The 27,648-nt window shown below is 40.0% G+C and overlaps 2 protein-coding genes across 5 annotated transcripts in view; both read left to right on the top strand.

The window, feature by feature from the left end:
- Nucleotides 1-792: 792 nt before the first annotated feature.
- rffl (ring finger and FYVE-like domain containing E3 ubiquitin protein ligase) lies at nucleotides 793-18,095 on the top strand. 4 transcript variants are annotated; one of them, XM_043258466.1, is made up of 8 exons: nucleotides 793-999; nucleotides 1,597-1,676; nucleotides 5,852-6,037; nucleotides 9,374-9,745; nucleotides 12,390-12,455; nucleotides 14,113-14,323; nucleotides 14,546-14,569; nucleotides 15,243-18,095. In XM_043258466.1, exons 3-8 carry the CDS (start codon nucleotides 5,861-5,863, stop codon nucleotides 15,422-15,424), a joined length of 1,032 nt encoding a protein of 343 aa, XP_043114401.1. In that variant the 5' UTR covers nucleotides 793-999; nucleotides 1,597-1,676; nucleotides 5,852-5,860; the 3' UTR covers nucleotides 15,425-18,095. The 4 variants fall into 4 exon arrangements, with proteins under 4 accessions (XP_043114401.1, XP_043114400.1, XP_043114403.1 ...); XM_043258465.1 differs by having other exon boundaries at nucleotides 794-999; nucleotides 5,849-6,037; XM_043258468.1 differs by lacking the exon at nucleotides 12,390-12,455 and having other exon boundaries at nucleotides 796-999; nucleotides 5,849-6,037.
- A 6,065-nt stretch (nucleotides 18,096-24,160) lies between these two features.
- tfdp2 (transcription factor Dp-2) overlaps nucleotides 24,161-27,648 on the top strand; it is a 34,828-nt gene continuing 31,340 nt past the window's right edge. Inside the window, 1 exon segment of the mRNA XM_043258464.1 lies at nucleotides 24,161-24,248. The gene's annotated coding sequence lies outside the window, so the exon portion shown is untranslated.

The raw sequence follows: 27,648 nt of genomic DNA, 5'->3' as shown, positions 1-27,648 counted from the left end.
ACGAACGTTCTTCAATATAATAATATTTAAAGGAAACGTGATTCTAACCAATGCAGCTAAATGTTTAACTATACTCTACTATGATAATGAGTGAGTGATACAAGATCTCATATATATTAGTGAAAGGTAATAGAAAACAAGGGTAGGTTCTTCAATTAATCTATCATGCACATTATTATTATTGTGTTGTTCCAGGAGAGGTCGCTCTCCTCAGCTTTAATATTCTAGCTGATTCAGTTTCTCAGATCACAGAACGTTGCCTCTAAAACGGTGTAAGATGTAATTTTATGAGTTCGTTTAATAATTTTATTATTTTTCAATTGTGAATGCATTAAGGATTGGTCAGTAAATAAAAAAAACGAGTTTAGTATCGTTATATAGATATGAGTGAGTTGTGAGTGTCTGCGTGATCATGTGATAACTGTTATTTTGCTCAACGCTGGTCAGAATGGACCAATCACAGTCGTTTGAGATTCACCTGCATTTAAGAGGTAAGTAACGTTTCTCGTCGGTGTATTATACGTTTTAGTGTCCCAGTATCTGCAATAAGAAAAAAAAACAATGAAACTAGATTTTGTTTCTAAGGCCGCCAAGTGCTCAGTGGAAGTTTAATTCATATTTTCAACCATTTAGTTTTGACAGAAACTTAGAATAAATAAATAACATGATTAAACATTTATATTATAGTTACTATTACATACGGTGCTATTGTTGTGTTTAGAGTCCGGCGGTTAGCAACTTAAAACGCGTTGACATTCGACGTGCGCGTTCTCGTGTTTCGAACTGGTAGACGTGCGCGCTCGCGCTCCAGTTAACGACTTTAGTACTTCGCAAACGAAACATCAGAAGCGTGTGAGCTCGACCAGGTTCAAGAATAAAATGAAACGCGGACGGTTCGTTGAATGTCGCTCGTTTGTTCGGTGAGGATCGTCGACCAGTTGACAGTTTGGGGACACATGCGGCTGCGGTTTGCGAGCGCTTCTCTTCGTCTCGTTCGAGGTAAGTTTAATACCCGTCCTCTAGACTGAACAGAGAAAGTACAAGTTACACGAACACAGCCGTGTTTTACTTTCACCCGAATTGATACATCTCACCGATGTTTCAACCGCTTTAATATCGCTAGTTTTCGCCATTAAACTCCTGGTCGCGTGATACTCCAACTATGAAACTTCAAAGCTGATGCTATACTAATACTCTGAGTCTGTAATATGATAACGTTAGTGTTAGGACGCGTATTGTGTTTATATGATCCCGAAACTACGCTACAGCTGTATAATTTATTATACAGTAACTGTATAGTTTCGAGTGTGTACTTTATGTAGTAATTGTGACGGCTCTATAAGCTCGCTTTACCTTTTTTGCTACGCGACTGGTCTCAGTGAACAAACGTTTTCCTGTTTTAAAGAGGAAGTTTTAGAAGATCTTTCGCGGATGTTTGAGGTTTCCAGGTCATTGTGCGAGCTTTGAATCGCGAAGCTGATTTGCACAAAGAGGAAGATACGATCAGAGTAACGTCCAGATCCTCACGTTTAGCTCTTCGCGTCAGAGGAGAAGCAGTAAATGTTACTCATAAATGTGTTTGTTTACTCTTTACAGATAACCATGGCTTGAGTTTCATATCCCAGACTGTCTGCATCTGAACCTCACCCTTTAAAAGTCACTGACTCATTCTCAAGGTGAGCAATTGTTTTGTTGAAATTATTAGCAGGTACGTTTTTGTTTGAGTCAAAAATAAATATGACGCATTGTTCCCTGATTTGCTAAATTTACCCAGTGTAACGATCTTGTTATATATTTGCAACAAAAATCTATTAATGGCAAATTAGTTTCACCCCAGTTACTAATCGGTTGTAGTTTTACATTGAAGTTTTACCCATTTATCAGAAAGGTTTTTTTTTATTATTAATTTATAACACAATAATTAACACGCTTCCTTATTCTTTTATATATTGTGATAATAAGCATTTTTGCATAAATATCGTGTTACACTGAATGACAATGTAACATTATTTCAGCCCATTTTTAATTTTTTTTCATCTTAATTTTAAATGTAATCTTTTTAAAATGTAATTCATCTTTTAATGCGGACATCTTAATGTCTTTGGAAATGTATAAACAAATAAATAAATAAATACGAAATGTATTATTATTTAATTACATAAATGTCTGCCAAATCAAGTGATGTGGTGCAACTAAGATTACAATGAAGTCATAGAGGCTTAAACGTCGAAATATCAGATAATTTGACCTTTTATAACATTAGTTGAAGTAAAATGTCATATAACATAGTTTGTTAAAAATATAATGCCAATATTTATTACGCCATTTTATCTGATACTTACAGTACATTGCATTGAAACTGTTCATAGAGTAAAAAAAACACAACAAAGATTACATTTAAAAAAAAATTTAATGGCATTCAGAATTTGGGAAGTGCGATGATGATGATCTCAGCTAGATCTCTTTTCCCATAACCCCCATTTTTCTGAATCGCAAGTGTTGGTATTTCCCTCAGACAATGCGAATCGAGTTCGTTCTACTTTCTGTAAAAAAAAAAAACGTTTCAGCGCCGCCGGTAAGCCTTGGGTTATTTACCCGTTGGTTACTTACGGGGTGGCTCTGAAATGTAAACTCTTGTGCAAATAAAGAGCTAAACCGACATTCTAGTAACCTATATTTAAACGTTCTATTTAAAAGCAAACGAAAATACTCCCATCGACACAATTCCCGTCGCGGCGCGACTTACACCTGTTTGCGTAGACCCGCAGTCATTTTACCCTCAAATTCCTTCCCTGCGGCCGTCAAACCTAACGGGTCATTTATAATTCCCTCGAGCGCATGACCCGTCTGCAGTCGGTCCAGGCATTACCGCCGTCTCGCTGGGTGTCGTGTCGTCTAGTCACACCGCCTCTATTGTTCTTCTGTTTCTAGGGAGCGTTTGGGTGTACCGACTCTGCGGGCCGGGGGTATTTTGTGACGGCCCAGCGGTAACAATGTCAAGTCAGCTGGCCAGCGAGGGCTGTGAGCGCATTTGTTGTTTTGAACTTTGCACGTGCTGCCGTATTTGCTGACGCCAAGGAACCCGAAGTGGATGGTTTTTGTTGTGGTTTTTTTTGTTTTTTCTCTCTCTCTCTCTCTCAAAACGAATGCAAGTTTCGGTTTCCTTTTTAAAAATGGAAGAAGTCCCTTTGGTGGTTGGCGTCGGCGATGGGTTTTAAAAACGGGGAGTGTTTGGTGTAGACGCAAACCCTCCACCTTTTAGTCCCAACTTGTTTGGAGATCAAAATAGGTCACCCGCGGGATTAGCTCAGATCCGATGAGAAAATGTTTCCGTGGAAAGGGCGGGAGTCTTACAAGAGTAAATAAGTAATTGTGGCCAGTTCGTAACTTTTTATATTCAGTTGTGAAATGGTAGATTGGTTTCGTACGTATTGGAAAGGTGAGCCTGGTAACCAGCTGTCAGCTGCTAGTAAGTTTAGTATTTTCTTTCCTTTAAACCATGTTTAAAAATCTTTTTAGTATTTGAGGTCTGAGATGTTGGAACAGTGGAGAGAGAGCAAACATTTAGCTTTTTAGGTCTGCATCGCCATCTAATCAGCCAACATTGTCTTAAATAACCTGCGTAACACTTATAACGTTTCAATTATGTCATTTGTGATCTCATGTTTGAAGAAATCAGCTATATATATTGCATAAATCTAATTTTAATATCACGTAAAATTATTAACAAGTTAACATTTGCTTTATGTGCAACCCAGTTTTTTTTAGGGCTATCTAAAAATGTACTTTATTTTTACCTTTTTAATATTACAGGAATTACATACGTGTGTGTGTATATGTGGTGCAACCAACACGCAGGAAGCCAGTTTGTGAAACCCTCATATCCTGCTATCTTAGACTCTCATGCATGTCACAACCAGCAAGTCTCTCAAGACGTTTAAGCTTGCATGCATTCGAAGTTCAGAAAGAATGACAATACTCTTTTTATACTTGACGGTTGCACCACTTGACCTCCAAGATTTTATGTTATTGTGGAGGTTCTGTTAGCATCTTCAGGCTGATCGGAACTGTTTTGTATTCAGCTCCAAGGAGGATTATTTTCTTTATTTCCAGGTTGGTCGGAGTAACGGGATCCTCCTGTTAGCTAGTCCCTTTCGTTGGGCTTTGTTGCTTTTTTTGAGGCAGAAATCAACCCGATCGCTTGTTCCTTCAGTGCTAGGAGAATCTCGCTGGGTCACCATGACAGTGACTGTGTAATGGCACCGGTTTGCACAGTACTGGCCGTGAATAGAGCGCCACAGGGGAGTCCGGCCGGTCCTGCTGGGTGTCTTGACTTCCTTGTTATTTGACGTCTCGGTCGGCTTTGCTTTGTAGTCTCTTCTTGATTCTTGATGGTTTTGTGTTTTGCAGCATGCCGTTGCCTGCACAATCACCAAAGAGCATTGCAGCGTGTCCCAAAATAATATTCTTTAATACTCTCTTTATTCGCCAGTGTTGCCAAAACTTCGAGAAGGACGCGAGCACCTGGCAATGATTGATCATGAGTACACCGTCACGTGGTTGAACTCATTTGTTTTTGCTCGTTGTTCATCAGACGCTAATTTGCATCAACACTGTTCACGCTTGACTCTGTCTGCTGTTTGCGGTCTGCACTCTGAAGTAGGGATAACCATACCGACGACGATTTTTTTAACATTTATTTATATATAATAAAAAATGAAAATTTTCTCTAATTAATAAATTAAATAGCCAAAATGTGCTTTTTATTGTTTTGTCTAGCTTTCCAAAGAAATGGTTAATTTCTAAACAATTACAAAATATTTTACATTAATATTTAATGTTTTCTTCCCCTAAAAACAAAAAGAACAGAAAATTGTAGATAAAACACAATCAAAATGTAAAAGAACATAAATGTTAACATATTAAAGTTTGAAAGAACACAACTATGAACGCTTACAAAGAACCAGAACATTTTAAACCAATATCTAAATATAGGTTTTTTTAGGCTGATGTGCGAAAAGTAAAAATAAAATAGATTTTTTCTAGAATTATTCATGTTTTTTGAGCTGCCTACATACATTACTATAGTATATTATATTACAAATATTACTGTTTCAGAGCCATTCTTGAACTTTAGCATGGTGCTTGTTTAGAGTACCGAAAATAATTTTTGCACAATAACACAAAAGTAAGAGTTGTCAATTTTTAATGTTGACAATAGCATCATTGTATCATGTGAATTCTAGTCATACAGGTTTTTTTTTTTTCTTGTGTAATATTGCTATGATGGTATCCATTGTAATATCCTTTGGACAGCGGTTTATGGAGGGAGTTATCCACTTCTGCTGTTTTTACCATCCTGAATGATTCATCTTGTCTGCTCATTCAAACACTGTGTCCAAACCATGAGAGGTGTAACCATGGTAGTGCTACTGGATCAGCCAGCCTCTATTTGGCTGTGAGTGAGATAGGGAGTGTGTGTGTGTGTGTGTGTGTGTGTGTGTGTGTGTGAGAGAGAAGGATACAGTGTCATCCTAGTAGGAGTATTGCACAGCTAGTGTGGTTTAGACGCACACAGCCTTTGAATAAATGATGGAAGTCCTACGTCTTCAACCAGATGACTCCAGCTGAGAGCTTGCCGGCCGTCCTGACTGATGCTGGAAGAACTTTTTCATGCTGCTATTTCACTTCCGAGGGTATTGATTAGAGCAGAACAATCTACTTTTTAAGAAAGTACATCCTTTGTCTTCTCCAACTAAGGTGGTTTAATTGTATTTGAAGACCGAGTTGATTGAATTAGTGGAGCGATTAGCTGTAATCTAAGAGTCTCTTTCTCCAACTCTCGCAGTAGGTGAGGAGCATGTGGGCCAGCTGCTGTGGCTGGCTTTGCCTGGATGATTCCACCGTGGAGGACACCAGAAGCAGCACACGTCATCAGGCCTTCACCAACTCGGGCTTCAGCAGTTACCCATCTCCCCCCGCTCCAGAACAGACATGCAAGGCCTGTGGAGGTCGCTCCGACAGCCTAGCCAGAAAGGTAATGAGTTTTATGCTGACGTTAGCGCAAAGTGGTGGTGCCAGGTGCTTGTGAATGAAACAACAGGGAATTTAAAAATGATCGTGACCTGGAAAAGTCAGGGATATTTACATAATAAAAGAGAATCCGTTGAGGCTGTGGAAATTCGTTTGATTAAAAAGTTTTTGAGGGGATAGTTGACCCAAAAAAACTGTTATAAAACTAATTCTTGTACTTACTAGTAAAAACATTTTAAGGTAAGCTATTATTTAATTCAGGCTAGTTGACATTAGAAATACTCAAAATGTTTTTGATGTTATGTTTTAAAAAAACGTTATACTTGGATCATTTAATTTCACATTGCATTGTGTTTTCTTCATGGGAGTGTATTAACAGAGGGAAACATTATGAACGAAAAGGACCAAACTTTTTTTTATCCGAAAGGTTTTGTTGATGTGTTTATTGGAGTAAACGGCCTGTATTTCTGCTTGTCCAAAAGCGCCACCTACATTTCCATTGTCATTTAGCAGGTGCTCTTTTCCAAAGTGTCCACCAGAAGGGAACAGTAAATATAAAAGCCTTTGAAAGTGATTTTGTGGCTTTTTGGGATAGCACAATAATGCGCCAGAACACAAGCTTCAAGAGGCATATAGGTCTGAAGTGGTGAACTTTGATAAAGGGGAGAGGTGGTTTTGGTTTGTTGAAGACTAATCCTGTAACTGTTTGATGAAAAATAAGTCGAATTTAGCAGAATTGGTAATAAAATGTTGAAGTTGCAACACACCAAAGCAAGCCTTGAGATTTTTCTGAATAGGTCTTAAGACTACTCTAGGTGTTTACATGTGAACGTTCACAGTTATTAGGTCTGAATGCCTAGTTGAGTTTACTCCACTTCTAACTGGCCGTGCTGCTGTTCATCAGTATTTAATGTTAATACAAACCACAAACTGTCTTAAGCTACTGAGAACCTTATGCAGCTAAATTAGACTTTGCTAAACACACTAAATATCCTGCACCCTGTGAGCTGCTTACTAAGGAAGCATTTATAAAACACCGAAGGGGCCTTTCTTACCTAGAGCTCCAAACAGATGGCATCTTTAAAGTCTTTGATATTTGGGTTAACTTTATGTTCTGTGAAAATTCTTCTGATTACAACCAGTATGTTAATAACGGGCACTCCAATATGCAACTATAATAGTGGGAATTAGTTATGTACTAAAGTGTTAACCATCATCTCACACACACTATAAAGACACATATTGTGTCTTTTACACAATCTGACATGGCTGTGTTTGAATTGAGCTAGTAATGAAGTGCTGGTTTGTCCGGCCAGAGGAGAACTTGTCCCCAACTGAGCCTGGTTTCACCCAAGATTTTGGTTCCTTGGTGCCTCTGGCTTGCTTATTTGCTCTGGCTTAAAAGCGCTATATAAATAAAAGCGATTGATTGATTGATCGATCCTCATGTTACTGACAAATGAAGGAAAGGGCTCAAGCTACAGTTTATAGCCACCATTATTAACCTTGCCGTGCATCCTCTGTTTCACAAGTTAGTGACTGGAGTCATTGTGTGAGGGTCCTCATCCAGTTTGAATGATCCAGAATGCACTTTGTAAACCGGCTTGAATGACAGTACGATGATGCATATCGATATCACAGCCATTGTACCACTTCCTTACTGTAGGGCATTGTCACGCCACGTTCATGGCATTCCTGCACACACACACACACCTCGCGTAAGAGTAGGGTAACACTGGGATCTGGTTTCCTGAACAGATTCGTTTGAAGATGGGATTGGAAGGTTTTGATGTTTGTAGATGTCCTATCCACTATTAAGTTTACAAAGCTCATCCAGTATCCAGTATTGTTATCTGAATAGAGCTCAGCAGTGACCATCCAGTTTTTTTTTGTTGTTGTTTTTAGCAGTAGCTCATTTTTACGTCAGTAATACACGTTTAAAGCCATAAACCAAATCAGCTAGATCCATCATTAATCAGCATTACAACAACTGATTTGAAAACTATTCATCCCGTGACACATTATACGCCATTAACCAAACCATCCCGCTATAGGCGAATCACAACATTACAAACTTTGATCTAGAGCTAAAACAAAATCGAAATAGGTCAAAAAGATTAAGGTTTAACACACAGTCCCATAAAGCATTAAAATGAAAACTGTTGATTTAATGATGTTAATTATACATTTAGAAACAATATATTTTAGGTTTGTTCTAAAATATGCATATATACACTTATAAACATTTAAGCAGTTTGAGACTTGAGAGCATAGACTAAAAAGTGATATTTGTTTTGGATTGTTTGTTGCTGTTTATTTTTTTTGGATTTCATTTCTTCTGCAGATTCATGGCCAATGTAGTTCCTACTGGCAATATTAAATAATGTGTACTCACAGAGTTTTTACTGTAAGTTTTTACTGTAGGTGATGTTTAGAAATCATTTCCCCTATTTTTGAGAAAATTAATGAATATATATTATTATTATTATTATTATTATTATTATTATTATTATTATTATTATTATTATTATTATTTTATTTTATTTTATTTTATTTTTGAACTTGTAACTTCCTATAAGAGTTTCCTATAAATGAAGCTGGAATTGTACTGATATTCACTTCTATAGAAAAATCTACCAGGCTTAGACATCAGAAAATATTTATGTAAAGGCTTTATATAACCCTAATTAGTCTTAAAGAAGAAAGTCACATACACCTAGGATGCATCGAAGATGAGTCTAATTTAACTTTTTGGCTGAACTAACCCTTTAAAGGTGCGGTAAGCAATTTGAGAACAGAAACGCTTTTAAAAGTGGATCGAACCGAGCACCAAAACCAAGGGGTGCTTTTTTCCTCCTGCATTTTAAATTGTTGGAGGCATTTTTGTTTTGGGGAAGTTTAACAAATCATTTTAAATCATAAGATTGCTCTACAATTAAGGATGCACCGCAATAAAAATGCACTTTTTCAGTGAATCTGAATATTAAATGAGAACGATTTTTAGGAGGCATTCATTTTACAGAAATGTGGATTTAAGGCAGGAAGTAGTTGTGAATGGAAGGAAATGAGATGTGTGCAGTCAGTTGCTCCACAGCTCTGAGTGCATGGCACTGTGACTCTCAGAAGTACTGTTGTGTTATTTCCTTAAGAAATGTCACAGATTTCTTTTGGCATTGTCCAGTGCATTGTTTATCAGACACACAGGATGTGTTTAAAAACCCTGCAAATGTCCTTGTCAAGTGCAAAATGCAATGTTCTGGTGTTACACACTCCTCAAGTAAGATTAGACATTATGTTCTAACCTTAACCTGGCTTTAAACCCTCCCTTTTGTCGTTTCAGCATTTGTGCATGGACTGCAAGAAAAGCTTCTGTAGCCGCTGCTGCACTCAGCAGGACCTCCAGCCATGGCTGTGCCACACCTGCCAGCGTTTCCGAGGCATCCTGTTCGAGCGGGCCGAGCTGATGAAGCTCAAGGTAAAGGATCTGAGAGACTACCTCCACCTGCACGAGATCCCCACACAGATGTGCAGAGAGAAGGAGGAGCTGGTCGAGCTGGTTCTCGGCCAGCAGACGCCTACGTCCGACACGCACATTCCTCCACCCCCAGTGACCACACAGGAACCTAACACTCCTATCATAACCGTGAGCCCGTCGACCAACAATGGCACAACGGAACTGGGGCCTCAGACTCAAGCAACAGAAGATGGGCAGGTAAAAAAACGTATTCATTAATCAAAAGTATTTAACAGTCCTACTTGCACTACTTGGAAAACATATTTTGAAAAAAGCTGCACATACTTATCGAAAAGTACTGTAGAAACCATAATATTGTCGATGTTAGTGCTGTCAGACGATTAAATTATTGGCATTTTTATCGCAACATAAGTCTTCAATGAATGTAGAAACAACGTAAAGAGAGTATGTTGAGTATTTAATGGCTTTTTTTGTGACTAAAGGCGAGTAATAAAAAAAATCCCAATGTTTCACCACTGACTGCAGACATAACGGCATAATTGAGAGTTTAAAAATTAATGGAATTTAAATTCTAACTGACGAATCGTTAAACCTACAAAAGTAACTGCTTCGCTCTTCTTCTTTTTTTCTTTTGTTCTTTGATCAACTGACATGACAGCAGCAGGGTTATTTGGCTGCTATCACTTTAAGAGCCGCCGCTGCTAAATGTGGCCCGGATCTGACACGCTTGCTTGTAGTTTCACTTGCTGTAATGATTTATGAAATGATGAATGCTACAGCGCGTGCTGCCATGTTTGACAGGACAGAAATATTAGGTTTTGCTGACATCTCATCTGACTGCAGTTCACCGTTGTTCCACTGAAGCTCATTGCCCCCTGTACGGTTTCTATGCTCGTCTGACTAGTGTCTGGTTTTGAAGCGGAGCACACGTCTGAGAAGTCTCCGGCTTGATGTGCTCGTAACGCAGACGCTCCGTGGAAGCAGCGGTTGTGAGCGGGGTGGCTCCTCCCCCTGCGTTAAACGGTCACTCCACCCCAAAATGAAAATCACTTGCCCCATGTCGTCCAAACCCGTGAAAGCTTTGTTGGTCTTTTCTGGGCCATGGCATTATTTCCTCTAGAGTCAATGGGACAGTTAAAATTTTCATCTAAAAAATCCTTAATTGTGTTCCGAAGATGAACAAAGCTTTTGGTTTGGAACCACGTGGAGGTGATATATATATTTTTAAGATATTTTTACCACTTTTAAAAACGAACCCTCGTTTACACGCTCATTTTAACAGCACTAAAGCGAATTATCGATCGACTACCAGTCACTATCGGCCCAACGTGTATATAATCACTTTGGGATGTTTGATCGGTGGTCTCTGTAAAGGCAGATCTCATTAATTGATCTCAAGCAGGTACAACTCATGTTTCTTCATTAGATGAGTAATTTGAAAGTTGACACGAAAACTTGCAATTGGACAATCGAGGCAGAGATGCACCATCAGTAAAGTTTATAAATTGCGTTTCTTTTTAATTCTTTCCAGTGTTTAGTCCATTCAGTGCTCGCATACTCTCCTAGAGACTGTGCACTCACGCACACTCGCAGCACACACACACACACAACTTTGTACAGGTTACTCCGTTTGCAGTATGCACTTGGTACGTAATGTTCCCCCGCTCGTGTTAATGGAATAAATCATGCACGTACATTCATGCAGCAATGTTTTGTTTTTTTTGCAAACAGTGCATTGTTTGCAGTAAATATGAACAAGGATTGACAAAAAAAGTATGTAATTAAATTCTACTGTGTTTCAGTCAACACGTAGGCTATGGGTTTTTGGGTAGGTTTCAACAAGGCAGTAGTAATTGGCATGAAGGTGAGAAAACAAAGTTCTTTGAACTTCAGGATTGCTTGTAATAAAGATTTAAATGCTAAAGAAAAGAAAGTAGAGGTGACTGTTTCTGTCAGCGGTAAGTTCTTATAAGTCCCCTCGCTCGAGCAACTTAACAGATATATCTGGAAGTAAATGCAAAAGAAAAACAATAATTGAATAATGTGTTTCTTATAGTTGAGTTTTAACACGTCAACGTGGAAGGCGGCATCGTAACAGTGTAAAGCAAAGGATCACATTGCTGAAAAAGCATTTTCAATAACAATGTTTGGATTTGAAATCAAAATAATGGATAAATCTCATCCGTGTCTGTTTACTGTAAACATCAGTTGCAGACTGATGACTTACGTGCCACGCATTTTATGTGCACTGCAAACGGCTCGCAAAATCAGGCTCGTAAGCTATTGTGCAACGCACTGCAGGATCAAACATTTAGGTACAATAAATTAATATAAGTGAAATAAATAAATGTATCAAATTAAAAAAATGTCCTCTCACAAGAGTCACTTAATTTATTTGCAAAGATGAAATTCAGGCCCTCAGTAAATGTCTAAAATCTTTATCAGGGCATCGATATAAATAATTCTACATGATAAAAAAAAGATCGGCTTCAAAATCCTGATCGGAGCACCCCTAAAAAAGTTATTTATTCATTTTCATCATCATTACTCCAGTCTTTAGTGTCATGTGATCCTTCAGAAATCCTTCTAATATGCTAATTCGAGAAATAAACCTTTTTCATTATTATTACCAACGCTGAAAACTTTTTTTCATTGTTTGTTTTTTGAAACAACTCGTCTGTTTTTGAACTGAATTTTAAATTCGTCTATAAACGCAGCCACTTGCACATGCTTCTCTTCTTAGTTTGGTTCACACAGCACGGCAAAGCACCGCTTCAAAATGACTCGTGTGACTTACATTGACACAGACCGGAATATCTGTCCTGAGTCGAGGTGAGCACAGCTGTGTTAAACTGTTTTGGCTGTGACCTTTGACCCTTAGAGCTTGGCTGAGGCAACAGCTGAAAGCGAGATGGACGCTGAGCTGCAGGTGGAGCAGGAGTTGCAGGTACCTCCTGAAACTCCTCACCTCTCCTCTTCTTCTTGCTGCTTTCGCCGTCTGGGGTGTTAAACGGGGCCGAGGACAGAACAGTGACCCGTCACACAAATCTCTCTCTTATTCTTCTGCAATGAAAAGATGATTGATTGCTGTTCTCAGCAGAGTCAGTTTAAAGAATGTCTTCTGCTTCCATGTGGGTGCTGTGAGCGTGGGAAAAAGCTTGGCCGCAGGCTGGTATGAGTCACCGCTTCTTTGAAAGTCTGTTTTACTCTCTTCACATCTTAAAGTGATAGTCCGTGAAAAAATGAAGACGCTGTCAAGATTCTTTCTAGGTAAACCATTACCAGCGAATGAAGCTACCGAGACCGGTTTTGTGAATCAGATCAACTGGTCACAGTAAATGGAAGATCTAGTGGAAGAAATAATGGATCGTCAAAAAATGTTACAAAGTAGCTCTAAGGAAGACGATAGCGTTATTATTCGGCTCAGTCGGTTAGATCAAGGTTCTTTCTCATCTGGTAGTCTGTGCCGTCAAATCAACAATGATACTGAATGTTAATATTACGTTTTTAAACCGCTGTTAAGCTAGCCATAGGCAACAGAGGCTAGGAACCAAAACCAGGAGTGCTAAAATAGCTGTTTTCTCCGCTCATGCTCACAAACACCGCTTCATAAGGCGTTACAGAGTTGATGAGATGAAAATGAGAGCAATCAACCAATCACTGCAGATTAGCATCAAAGGAGGGATTTCGAATTTCAGTTTATGCACAAAACCAACAAAACTCGACTCGATTGCGTGTGATCGGATATAACATGCAACACTGAAAAAAACGATATTGTCAAAGGCATAAGCCACATGCGATATCTCCGTCGACAACTAGGGCTGGGCAATATATGGCACGATATATTAATGCGCATCTTGTCACTGACATGCTACACAATATCTCGTGATTCATTTGCGTCATTTGAAAACAGCTGATGGAGATTTACCTCTAAGCAAAGAACGAGATGCGCATGAATACATCTCGCACGTTATTACCCAGCCTTATCGAAAAACAAACAATACTATCATCTGTCGCCGCAACCCTAGTGTGACTTACCTTGTTCTTTCGGTCACGAGTTTGATGAACGAGTCTCTCGGTTAGTCCAATACGGATGCTCTGTGTTTCAGTGTTACATTAAGAAAGATAAGCGCAACCTTTACTGGGTGCGGGAAGGCCAGTGTTATAACACACAATGCCTCTCCTTATCATAAAAAGGCTGAAGTTTAGAAGTAATGTAAACAAGACCTTTAAACCATGATGTTAATGAACACTCAACGTGTTATCTGTACCCTAGCATTAACACATAACGTGGACATAACAGCAGGATGTGGAGTTACAAGCTGTCCTCACACTGCCTTTTAATCCCCTTCTGCATCTATTTTGGCATGTCACATCTTTCTCTTCGTAGTATCAGTTTGTGTCACGTCGGCTAAACTAATTGAGACCACGGCTTTTTGCTTGCGTTGTGGTTGGGGTTAAACCCGTTTCTAAATCAGACAAGTGAAAGCGAAATGAATCTGAGTAGAGTGACGTTTGCATGCATTTGGGATGCCAAGGGATTTTTTTTTACCTCTCGGGCGTAGATAAAGAGATGTTTGCATGCTGTCTTTTTTCTGTGTCAGTCTTCAGACTCCGAGGAAGTGCTGGCTCCGGGGCGACGGGCGTCTCTCTCCGACCTGCGATCGGTGGAAGACATCGAGGCTCTGAGCGTCCGGCAGCTGAAGGAGATCCTGGCCAGGAACTTCGTCGACTATAAGGGATGCTGTGAGAAATGGGAGCTGATGGAGAGAGTCACACGTTTGTACCACGACCAGAAGGACCTGCAGAACATGGGTAAAGAGTTCGGTGTGAATATACGCGTCGGCTTGAGAAAGAGGGCTGTGTTTAGTTATTTTTTTCACTTTGGTTTGCCAGTGTAACCTGTACGTTTGGCATATTAGAAAAGATCATGTGGTTAGTGCTCTGGGTAAACATGTTTCTAAAGTAGGCCTAAATATATCTGAGTGCATCATTTCTGTTGATTACATTAACATGGACTGTATTTCAATTTTACAGTGTCTAACGCCACAGAAGGCACAGGTGAGTTTGATCTCATGTCCTCATTTGATATTTTAAATGTTCAGTTAATCTGTCAAGTTTTACTGTGAAGGTATGAATAATTTAATGAGTCGACAGTTCACACGACGGCTTTTCCACCGTAAGCCCGAACGGTTCTGAGAACTGTCAGGTACGGTTCCAGTTGTATTTCCACGTGAGTCTGGAACGACGCGGCACGACTACAAGCCGCTCTCGACCCGGAATTCCCGAATAAACAACCACACTGAACCGAGCGTGCGTGCGTAGTAATAAAATCGAAAGAAATTTCCGATCAGCCTCTAAAACGTATTTAAACCTCATATCTCATTGGAACATTTGTGTTACCACGGTAACGGCTGATGCATTTGAATTGAATCCGTTATCAAGCTGGAAAACTAAACCTAGTGCATTTTTGCAAGTTGGTTGCGCCGCATGACTTTAAAAACTAACCAATAAGAAATAATAATAAAAAAGTATGCCTAGCTGTATTTTTTTTTTTTTTCTTTGAGGACAGTTGACGTTGACATTTTGTCTTAAATCATCCAAAAAATGTATATAAAAGCACCTTAATTTATTTAATGTCCTGACCAAAATGTCATGATAAACACTCTTCAGTTTCTTCCCACACCGATTGTTGTTCTTCCAAGATTGTGACGACTTCTGGTTCTCTTTCCAGACAGCGGACCTGGGACGGCCGTGGAGGAGAACCTGTGTAAGATCTGTATGGACTCACCCATTGACTGCGTTCTTTTGGAGTGCGGACACATGGTCACGTGCACGAAGTGCGGCAAGCGCATGAGCGAATGTCCGATCTGCCGGCAGTACGTGGTGAGGGCGGTGCACGTGTTCAGATCCTGAACAACAGGATCCATTTTCCATTCACAGCTCACCGCGATCTCCCAGTCCTTCCCTCCAGCGACGGATACTGTAGAAAACTGTCAGGTGGCCTTTAATTCTCGCACAGCTATCTTGCGGCACTTCTGATTCTGCAGATCTCTGAGCAATAACTACTGGATTGAGTCTCATTTTCTTCATGTTCAAAGTGTGCCTTCTAGAAGCTTTATTTTTGATCATGGGATTATGTCACATGTTTCTTGACACTTCCCACCTCAGTAAACAAAAGCGTCTTCTGTGCTGCCCTGCTGCTTCTCACACACCTGTATAATTTCTACTATTTCGATTTTTCAACGATCCTTTCTTTTTAAACCATAAATAGTGTAGCTGGGGTTCAACGTACCACCGCCATCCAGTAAACCGGAACGAGACTCGCCACACAAGTCTCGTCGGATCTAGGTTTGTTGATTCGTGTGAGCGAATGCAAATAGTCTAAATTGCTGACAGTTACGTGCGAGACGGGCAAAGGTGCGGATCTGATCGAACCGATTCTAAACAAAACTGAGGAGAACGACTGTCAAGCGAATATACGACGTGTTTTGTATTATCCAACATGTCTCTCTTCTTTGTGATGCTTTGGTGTGAAAAATACGTAGCCCCACACATGATATGCAAGGAAAAAATACTGTATTTACCTCGTACTAAATACGGCTACATACCAATCCATAAGTTCTGGCCCTGTTGTACTAAATCTTTCCCTTTTTTACTCAATAATTGTTTTATTTCCTCAATTTTAGAACAAAATTTTATCAGCAGTTCATTCCATCTTTGTATAGAATTGTGGGCACATCATACCAACTCTCAGTTTCTTGTCAAATTTTAGCGCCGTTTGTTCCTTTCAGTGAATTATAGCAATATCGTACCACTTTTTAATAAATTGTGATCATTTGTTCTCTCTTTTTAGCATTTCACCATGTCGTACTGAATCCTTCCCTCTCGTACAAATCAGTTTTTAGTTAATTGTAGCAACGTTAAACCTCTTTTTACTAAATTGCTTACTGAACTTTTACTAATATGTGGACATCAGTCCTCGTTTTTGAGGATTGTTTTAAATCACTTATGTTTTTTTTTTTTTTTTTTTTATTCGTGTGCCAAGATGGATACGATTTTGTCCACATATCATGTGCGGGGCTCCACAGGAAAGATCTGATCTGATGATCTGACTGGTTTTATGGGAATTTCGTACACGGCAGCCTTTGGCGGAGGCTTCAGTCTCTTCTGATTACGAATGGACGTCCCATCCGAGCCTTGGTGTGCGTCCTCTGCAGTGCTCTTGGCTCGTCTCACGCCCCAGAGGAATCTCTATGGCATGACAGTCGTTCAGCCGGATAGGCCTCGAGCCGCACCAAGCGTCGCGATACGCCTCCAGCGATCAGTACTGCGTTTCTTGCAGGAATTCGATTAGCAGCACTTTAGACTCATCGGTGGAGGAGATATCAGGTGAACGTGCCTCAACACTCTTCTTGACTTCACCGGTGCCTCACAGGACAAGTAAAGGCCTGCCGATAAACACCAGCACCTCCTTTCCCTCGAGCTTTTCAGATGCATTTAGCATCGACTAGCGCTATCCTTAGCCGGCGTGGATGAACAGGAATGTCCGTGTTTTAAAACCAGTACCTGACAGGAATAACTCACTCGTAGCGACATCGCTCACCCTGTCATTCCAGTCACATATTTTCTCTGTTATAGACCGTGAGTCAACACATTTAGTTCATGCTTATATTAAATTATAAAATGGGTGCCATTTAGATGCCTGGCACCAGGATTGACGTCTTTGACATTGAATGTGTGTTTGTGTGTGTGTGTGTGTGTGTGTGTGTGTGTTTTGTGAGCATCAACATACGGGACATTTCAAAATATGTGACTGCTAATGGATTTTTAAAGCTGAGGCTGAAGGGCTAAAAATCAAGTTATGGTTTCGTAAGACTTCGAATATAGCACATCGTCTATCATAATACATTTAGGATGCATTTTTTTGTTCTTTTGTAGAGCTTAGTATTTAAAAAAACCCCATCCATGTTAACTGGATGGAAGCTCAAGGCTTTAAGATTCTTCCTAACATCTCCTTTCGGTTTTAAAATAAAGGAAATAATAGAGGTTTGGAACATTAGGGTGAATACATAATAATAATCATTATTATTATTATTACTGTATTTTTTTTTTTCCTCTTGTCAGTCTTTAATTTTCTGAATCTGAAACTTGCCAACTAATGTTTTTCCAGGTTTGCCTTAAGAGCTGTTCTTTAACCGGAATTTCCTTCCCAAAGAGAAAATCGAGAAGCAAAAGCTATATAGGTTAATAATGATTAAAAAAAAAAAGCGGGGCCTTGAAAAGCTTCTTTGTTCAAATCTCAAAGACTTGATTTTGTATCACTGTGAAATAGGAGCTTTCCTTTGCTAGTCGTGCAAGGGACGATCAATGTTGTCATGTCCTGTTCAGGTTTGATATGTAAATATGAAGAGGGAACACTTTCATTTTTAATACAGATGTTGTTTGTATGAGATGGTGTGAACCAGCCTTAATTTCGTAATAAGAACCGATCAGATATATTTTAAAAACCGTACTAAGCCACCAAAGTAGAGTTTTGTGTGCGTTGTTGTTAAAGATTTTTTTGTATTAAAATATATTTGCAGCATGTTCGTCTGCTCGTTCTGTTCGTGGAGTACAGTAACACTGACTGCTGTTCAGAGGAACCGGTTCTGCCGCTGCACGTGGCTCGTTCGTGGCTCGGTTATTATCATATAAACGTATCAGATTTTCAGAGAACAAAGTATTCTCATGAGGGTGGAGTATTGTTATTGAGTTACATTGTTAGCTCCTCTGACAGCAGACTGTCCCTCCCGGGGGTTCAGACGTAATAAAGCGAAGGAATTGCGCAATAGAGCAAACAAACATTTCTTGTGGAAGCTATTTTTAACAATGAAGCATCCGTTTCGTTGTACACCAATAAAAAAAAAAAACAATATTCCAAAAGAATATAAAGCGAACACACGTGGAATGATACAGTGAAGCATTTCAGAACTTTACCACTCGTTATATTGGTATTAAGTCATGCATATATATATATATATATATATATATATATATATATATATATATATATATATTAGTAGGCTAATAATTGCACAATACTGAACATCATATTCTGTAAATAAATACACTTGATGTGGAATAAAGGGAACTGGTTTTGATTGATTTTTATTTAAAGAAAATCGTAAATAAACTATTATTGATAGTAATTCTAATAACAAATCATTAACCGTTTTGTTAAATATTTGGCAAGAGTTTATTAAATGGAGTCTGGTTTATTTGCGTTTAACAAAATTTTGTAATAAATATCTAGACCAACTTAGCATTGGCTTAAAAATTAATTATTTCCACGCCGACATGAAATGTTGATATCAAAGAAAACAAAATATGAAAATAGCAGGAGACTGATTTGTTTACTCTGTAACTTAATTACTCTTTCGGGGAAATTAGTGTTTGTTACGTAATGATTTAGTTGTTGGGGATGAATGTAATGTTATGCTGCTGCAGAATTCATCTTGTTGCTAAGTCAACTGATTGGGAAAGATTGTTATTCTAAAGATATCAGCGTGTGAACAGCAGCAGCGGCGCTTGGCTATATAGAGTTTCTTATATGAGGGGCATGCTCTGCAATTTTTTTCCGTGATCAGAAACCACGGGTAGATCAATCTTTAAGGAAGGACTGTAGGGATTCATTAGTGATTAAAGTGGCCTGGATGCATTTAGGCCTAATGGTCTATAGATGACGCCATTAACCATGTTTTGAATGATATGTTTCTATTTGAGCTTGTTCTCGGATTGTTTTTGACAGGACGCCACCAAGTGGTTTGAATGGGGAGTTACATTTCCTTTACACTGAGCTCCTCAGTCACTTTCTTTACTCTCTAAATTAAGCATAGCTCTATTCACCTAACACTCTTTAAAAACAATAAAACTAGATTATAATTTAACACTGTAGTGGTTTTCTTAGAGAGAGAGAGAGAGAGAGAGAGAGAGAGAGAGAAACACTAGCTTTCCACATCTTTCCTGGCATTTCATACAGATCTTTCATGGAAAATGCACAAATATCACCTGAAAACATCTACCATTTATAATGGCTGGCCAGAATTAATCTTTTCTCAAAAGTGTTGAGGACTGGGTCTGCTAAGGGTCACTAGAAGACCTCGCAGATGGTGTGGGAGAGGAAAAATACACTGAATGGTCACTGGAAGAAACTGAAACTGGGGCTGGTGATTGTAGACACTGAAGCTGTGATTGTCTCTAGAAGACACTGAAACAAGTGATGGTCTCTAGAAGACATTATGGCTGATGATGGTCTCTAGAAGATACTGAAGCAAGTGATGGTCTCTAAAACGCATTGTGGCTAGTGATGGACTTATGGAGAAGATATTGGGGCTGGTGATTGTAGAAGAAATTGAAGCTGAAGACACTGTGTTTTGGTGATGGTCTCTAGAAGACACTGATGCTGAGATGGTGTCTAGAAGACACTGAAGCAAGTGATGGTGTCTAGAAGACACTGGCTAGTGATTGTCTCTAGAAGACACTGAAGCAAGCACTGGTCTCTAGAAGACATTGAAGCAAGTGATGGTCTCTAGAAGACACTGGCTAGTGATTGTCTCTAGAAGACACTGAAGCAAGCACTGGTCTCTAGAAGACACTGTGGCTAGTGATGATCTCTAGACGACATTGGTTCTGGTGATTGTAGAAGGCACTGAAGCTGTGATGGTCCCTAGAAGAAACTGAAGCAAGTGATGGTCCCTAGAAGACATTGAAGCAAGTGATGGTCTCTAGAAGACACTGTGTTTGGTGATGGTCTCTAGAAGACACTGAAGCAAGTGATGGTCTCTAGAAGACACCGTGGCTAGTGATGGTCTCTAGAAGACACTGTGTGTAGTGATGGTCTCTAGACGACATTGAGTCTGGTGATTGTAGAAGGCACTGAAGCTGTGATGGTCCCTAGAAGAAACTGAAGCAAGTGATGGTCCCTAGAAGACATTGAAGCAAGTGATGGTCTCTAGAAGACACTGTGTTTGGTGATGGTCTCTAGAAGACACTGAAGCAAGTGATGGTCTCTAGAAGACACCGTGGCTAGTGATGGTCTCTAGAAGACACTGTGTGTAGTGATGGTCTCTAGACGACATTGAGTCTGGTGATTGTAGAAGGCACTGAAGCTGTGATGGTCTCTAGAAGACACTGACTAGTGATTGTCCCTTGAAGACACTGAATCAAGTGATGGTCTCTCGAAGACACTGAAGTAAGTGATGGTCCCTAGAAGACATTGAAGCAAGTGATGGTCTCTAGAAGACACTGTGTTTGGTGATGGTCTCTAGAAGACACTGAAGCAAGTGATGGTCTCTAGAAGACACCGTGGCTAGTGATGGTCTCTAGAAGACACTGTGGGTAGTGATGGTCTCTAGATGACATTGGTTCTGGTGATTGTAAAAGGCACTGAAGCTGTGATTGTCCCTAGAAGACACTGAAGCAAGTGATGGTCTCTAGAAGACACTGGCTAGTGATGGTCCCTAGAAGACACTGAAGCAAGTGATGGTCCCTAGAAGACATTGAAGCAAGTGATGGTCTCTAGAAGACACTGTGTTTGGTGATGGTCTCTAGAAGACACTGAAGCAAGTGATGGTCTCTAGAAAACAACTCTGGTTACATATAAGAAATATTGCTTTTAAGTAGCCCCATGTATAATCAGCTTTATAGGTTTCTGTAACAAATGACTTCTGGTTTGGAGTTTTTCTGACTCAAATTTGTTATATTTGTCTTTTTAACCACAAATCAGCTCCCATTATTTTTGTCTGAACTCAATATTAGTGCAAATATAATCTTTTTATTTTATATGAAATAATATCCACAAGAATTGTCAATGAAAATGTTCAACTGCAAATACAAATCCTTACAGATATGTTTCCATTTAACTTTGGACCCTGGAGCTTCATCCACCGTAAGTACAGTAGTCTCAAATTTCCAAGTGCACTCGATTATGATACATGACCCCTTTTTTTCTGCGCTTTTGTACAGATGTGTCAGAGCATCTGTACAACGCTCATCTCTCTTCTCACTTCCTCTCTTTATCGCTGCTCTGGTGCAGAATGCTGGGTAATATGAACCGTACAGTTATTGCACCTGCACAAGTAATATTGTCTAATGATGTTCAGAGGTTACTTATCTTGCATTTCAGAATATTCTTAATGTTTTTTGTATGAACTTACCATCACAACCACATTTAATCCGGCCGGAGGCGATTAAGGCATTTCTAGGCCACTTTTATGATACATTTCTGGTGTCCTTTTTGAAACTTTATGCTTCACCTTTTGTGAACAGAACACAAGTCACGGGGATTTAAAATGAAATGAGGGTGTGTAAATGATGACAAAACTGTCCTGTTCGAGTGAACCATTTCTTTATCTCGCTCTCTCTGCTGATGTGAGGTGTTTTGGAGGTTTATGCTCTAACTTGCCGGGCAAGAGTATCGAGTCCAATTCAGGTCTAGTCAGATGTCAGAAGGCTAAATACAAAGCAGATAACCCACAAAGAGCATGTGCTGAAAAAACATGTCACACAAATGCTATTAAACGTTTAACAGAACACCGCTTTGGCGTGATATCAAAGTCATCTAAGGATAAAGATGCACTCTCGTGATCACGTACGCAGAAGCCATCATAGATCTGAGTCAAAAAGAGTTAAAAGGACAAAGAACACAAAGAACAGCGATCGGCTACTTCAGTGTATTCAAAGTCTATGTAAATATCTATTAAAATGCTTGAAGAAGAGAATAAAAAAAGAAAAAGATTCTGGATGCTTTTTAATAAAAGCATTGTTATTACCATAATTGAAACATTTGGTCATTATTATAAGACACACACACACACACACACGTTAGTGCTGTCAAACTGTTAATAGCGATTAATCACATCCAAAATAAAGGTTTTGGGGAATGTGTTTATTATGTATATGTACTGTATATATACTGTGTATATATATATATATATATATATATATATATATATATATATATATATATATATATACACACACACACAATGTTTTGAACATATTTACATGTATATACATATATACATGTAAATATTAATTTACTAATATTTATTTTATGTGACCAGTGTAACTTGCAGCAGAGTTTCCTTCTTCTAGTTTCAGGTTAAAACCGTATATGTTTAAAACACAAGTTCTTTATTTACTTCTGTTGCATTAGATCTGTTCTAAGTGTTGTTCTGGGAAACTGGTCTGCAGCCTGCGCTGTAAATATTCAACAACACGACCAGGATATAAATATACATGTAGACAAATCAGTGATGCGTGTTGCACATAAATGTGTTTCTATCTATCTATCTATCTATCTATCTATCTATCTATCTATCTATCTATCTATCTATCTATCTATCATCACAAGACAGAATTTGCTGCTGTAGGTTCAAGTGGTGTTACTTGTCAACAAACTCAGCACTCATCGAAACTCCCCACCCTGTGAAGATCAGAGTCTTCACAGGAAATCCTCTCCACAGCGACTCATGGCTCAGCCCTGCGTGAGACGATGCACTGACGTTCGCTCGTCGTTCCAAGTTTTCTCGGTCACAAAGGGACCTCAAAGAGGGCTCCTTCAGCCGAATGCAGAAAGCGTTAAACGCATGTTAAAATCAACCGAAAAATCAGTGAATTAGCAAAAGTCTTATCTCACGTTTCCTGCGAGATGCAAAATGTACACACAAGACATTTTTTGTTGTTGTTGTTGTTAGAAGTCATGAGGAGCATTTATGCTGGCTGTTTTAACAGCTTGTGCAGATGTGCGAGGAGCAGGTGTGGCCCCTGGGTGCTGCGGTGGGCTTGTCATGGCGTCTTTCCTTATCAAATTCCAATCTGCACACACTTTTGAAGTTCTCGCTCATTCAAATGAGCAACTGCCACCTTGACGTTTTTGCTTGCAATTTTTTTGGTTCCATGTAAATCATGTTTTATGCATATATGCATATCCTTACGTACAGCACACACATACTACACCTACTTTCAGCTGGTCCTGATCTCACTCCGCTCACTCCACTCAGGGCTATGAATCAGGTTCATTTGATCTAGGGATATGACTGTTTAAGCAACTAGACTCAATTTAGGGATGTTGCTACAACGCCTTCCTTCCAGTCACTTTATTGTGTGTGATAATGTGCAATATGGTAATCAGCTTTTGATGTCTTCGGTTCAGGAACCAAACTTTCCGCAGGAAATCGCCCGTCGCTTGTTTCAGTAATCGAGTAACTTTCAAATAGCTGTCGCGGCCGATTTTGGAAAAGGCCTCGCGGAGATGAGACGCGTTTTTGGCCAAACGCATTTAAAATGTAAATGTCAAATTAATGTACGTCATCAGCATGCGATTAACTACCAGATGGCGAAGCGAAGTCGCACCACGCCAAAATAACGCAGCGCCGCACGGCCTCCCATTGTTTCCCTTTTGTCTGCGTACACTAATTAAAATAAAGCCTTTAAATTACTTTATTCGACCGAGCATAGTACGCAGCCTTTAGGCGGAGCGGCACGCCTGCTTTACATTTCGCCCGGGACAGCCAATCACCTTCCGCCTGGCGTCTGACGTCACGGCCAGGTGTGACCAATCGGAGACGGCGGCCGGCTGCCACCGCCAAGCTTGTGTGCGGAGCTCAGCGGAGCTCAGGAAGTGAGCGCTTCACTCTCATACATTCACGAGCTGTTTGTTGCCCACTTTGACAGAGCAGTTCAACACACTTCTAAGGTAAGGTGCGTATTGGCGTATTTAGAATAAGCCGTGAATATGCGACTAAAAAGATTTGTAAAAACTTGGGGAGTAGCGTTAAGCGTGCTGTATAGACTACATATTTTGACAGCAGCGTTTATTGTTTATGCGTTGGACAAAGTAGGCGATTCCACACGTTTAGTATTCACTTTCTTGATAGGGTTTGAGCAACTCGTTTGGGTTTTGATTGCACCGCGTAGTTTAGCCGCAAATGTTTACGAGAACAAGCGCAATATCAACAAATAAGAGTTCCGTTCGGATTCGGTGACGCCTCACGGCCTTGTTTTAAAGTGTAATTTAGTTAAAATGTAATTATGGTGTTATGTTTGCACCGGAAAAGCGCAGGTAATAATATGTTGACGGTAACTGAAGCGTCGAGCTGTCAGCGGCGGCTCGTCGGTTTGTTCCGCAGCTTTTGCACATTTCCGCTGCTCGGTTCTGACGGGATTAACGTCGCGTTTCGGCGAGAAGCGCTTCATATTCCCTCATATTTGTGGCCCAACTTGTTGTTTTAGGGATAGCCAGTGAGTTTATTGTCGGGTAAACGCATACAGCTTTGGCCTCGAGGCGATAATGTCACAATAAACTTCTGAGCGTTTTTACCTCAGATAGCGCCAGTGTTGTTCCTTTCGGTTTTGTATTGAGCGCTTATACAGAACAACAGTGTCGTGAGACGCTTGCATTGCTTTTTAAATAAACTCTCACCAGCTCGAAACCGTTGCAAAGTACCGTTTTAAAGTGCTGGTGTCAGGTCAGGACACTGTGTGCTCCGATATCTACTGTAACGTTACTGTATTGCTGAACGATTAGCATAATCTTGTGCCATATGTGACCCTGCAGCAGAAACCAGACATATGTAACACGGGTATGTTTGTGACAATAGCCAACAATACATTGTATGGGAAGTGTTCTTTTATGCTTTTTGCAACTTTTGATCAGCAATATGCATCGCTAAGAGCTTGATATGGACAGCTTTAATGGTTATTTTCCTCAATATTCTTAGCATTCTTAGATTTCTGTCCCAAAGAATCATTTAACAATGGAAAGCTTATTTATTCAGACCGTTGTGATTGGTTTTGTGGACCGTAGTCGCATTTATATTGTACCATGGTCAATAGCATGTATGTACTAAAGGTCGTGTTAATAAAACGTAATCGTAGATCAAAAACAGCTATGTTTTGCCACTTTTTAAATAACATTTCTGAGAACACGTACCAGTATGTTGAGATGAGTTTGTCTCTCGTGTTTTGTTTGTGGTTTCATTCCCCTTCGAGACCGTCTATTTTTGTGCTGTTTTGCACCGTTTTGCGGAGAAACACCTGAGCCTTGTTTTTTTTTTTAGGCTTGTTCAGTAGGTCGTGAAGTAAACGTTGAAGAAAACACACAAGAAGAGGCTTAAACGGAGACGCGTTTGGTTCGGTAATTGGACAAGAAAGCTGCGGAGTGTGAGGTCATGGGGTTTTTGTTGGCTTAGTGTACTGAGATTGCAGGCCAGGCTGTGTCAGATTTGAAGCAGACATCTGTTGGTCCCGCACAAACGGTCTGGATATTTAATCCTTCCAGTGGAGAGGAGGAGGAGGGAAATGAGACCCCCGTCCCAGAGCTCGCAGCTTTTGTGACAGGTGTCCCCCTGCTATTCAGCACCTCAAGCAACTTTTCCAGCGTGCGTGCGTGTGTGTGTGTGTGTGTGTGTGTGTGTGTGTGTGAAGTGGTGGAGGCTTTGTCTGTTTATTTTTCTCTCTGAGGTTGCGTCTCCGCTGGCGTATTGGAGGAAAAACCCGGCGTCAGCTAGTTAAGCAGCGCTGAATGTAAAGTTCAGATGTATTGATCCGTTGACCTGCGCCCGCATTGTTATGACGCAGCTGTCACGTGAGAGGCCGCGGTCTGTCTTTGTGCGTTTGTATTTGCACACGCACAAAAGAGAGTGAAAGGACAGGGAAAACGCACACCGTGGATCCTTTTTGGCGCCATTTCCCAGCTGTCTCGCTCGCTGGTGTGTGTTCGGTGTCGCCGTGACTTGCCCCCCACGGGACGCACTCGTACAGTTAGCGCTCCGCCGCCTGCGTGCGTCTCGCAAGAGCGTAGGTGTGCGTTGAAGCCCAGTCCTCCCGGGAGACTAAACTTAACCTTCTCCATTCACGTTGCGACACAGCAGTTTCCATTCTAGGAAGCGGGAGATCCAGCGTCGGGTTTCTGGATTGCTCGAAGTATCTATTTATTCACAGCGAGTCTTTTCGCACCGTTGGATTAGTTATTTTTTTTATGTCATGCTCACGTTTATTCTCGAAAGAACATCAGCGCTTCACGCGTAGCTGCACTAGACAGCGGTTCTCCTTTTGATTCGAAGGCACCTGTTGATGTAAGATGTTTTTGGTTGTTTTTGTGGGTTTATGAAAAACATGTTTGTTTTCAGACCTTTTTATTAACAAAAAGATTATTGATGCGTGAATAAATGATGTGAAGGAATAGTTCGCCCAAAAATGAAAACATGGACGTCTAAAGATGTAGAGGATCCTCTGCGGTGAATGGGTGCCGTCAGAACGAGAGATATAAAAGCAGTAATCCACATCAGTGTAACATCTTGAGAGGACAAAAACTGTGTTTCTAAGAAACAAATCCCACCTAAAAGTTGCTATTGGATGAAATACGAGTCCACAATCTTTAACTCTGCTTCCTTCGGTATAAAAAATCCATCACCTGTTGTCTTCTCGCATACTATATTTGTTTAAAACTAGTTTGGACTGTTTTTGCTTGCAAGCAATTCTTGATCCGTGCATGTTTGTCTGCTGAGCGTATTTTAGTCAGAAGCAATGGTTCGAGTTAAAAAAATGTCGATGTTCAATTAGTTTTTGGCTTCTCGGGATGTTAACTGACGGACTGGAGTGTTGTGGAGTGTTGCGACGCTTTAATTTCTCTGACGGCACCCGCTCACTGCAGAGCATCTATTACTGAGCCAGTGGTGTAGTGCTACAATTCTCCAAATCTGATAAAGTCTGTGCACCCACACCCATGTCGTTACAAACGCATGTAACTCCATTTCTTTCTGTGGCACACCAAAAGGAGAACTTTTGTATGCTTTTTATGATCCAGTGTTGACATAAAAACACCGCGAAGGATCGGACTTAGAATTGAATTTATGAATGAAATGGCTTGAAATGATGCATTTGCGGCTTGTGGTCACTTTTTGATTGTGCCGTTTGGAAGAGAGCAGTATAAACGGGATTTGTCCGAGAGAAAGAAACGAGAACAGAGTTTTCTTTCTCTTTTCGCGTAAGCAGTCAGCGTGCGTCTTACAAGTTTAAATAAAAAAACGCAGACTGCGGTTGTGTGAGGGAGAGACTAATTAGAACTTCCTGCGTTTCCTGTTGTTGGGAATCTT

Source organism: Puntigrus tetrazona, chromosome 15 (assembly GCF_018831695.1).
Source record: "Puntigrus tetrazona isolate hp1 chromosome 15, ASM1883169v1, whole genome shotgun sequence".
NCBI lineage: Eukaryota > Metazoa > Chordata > Actinopteri > Cypriniformes > Cyprinidae > Puntigrus > Puntigrus tetrazona.
The sequence above is the reverse complement of the archived record's forward strand: the minus strand, read 5'-3'. Positions and strand labels throughout refer to the sequence as shown.

What these genes read in the sequence shown, in the direction of transcription:
- rffl (XM_043258466.1), top strand. Translation starts at nt 5,861, where the DNA reads ATGTGGGCCAGCTGCTGTGGCTGGCTTTGCCTGGATGATTCCACCGTG. An exon ending in CCGACAGCCTAGCCAGAAAG is followed by an intron (nt 6,038 to 9,373) that starts GTAATGAGTTTT and finishes TTGTCGTTTCAG; the next exon opens with CATTTGTGCATGGACTGCAA. An exon ending in AAGCAACAGAAGATGGGCAG is followed by an intron (nt 9,746 to 12,389) that starts GTAAAAAAACGT and finishes TTTGACCCTTAG; the next exon opens with AGCTTGGCTGAGGCAACAGC.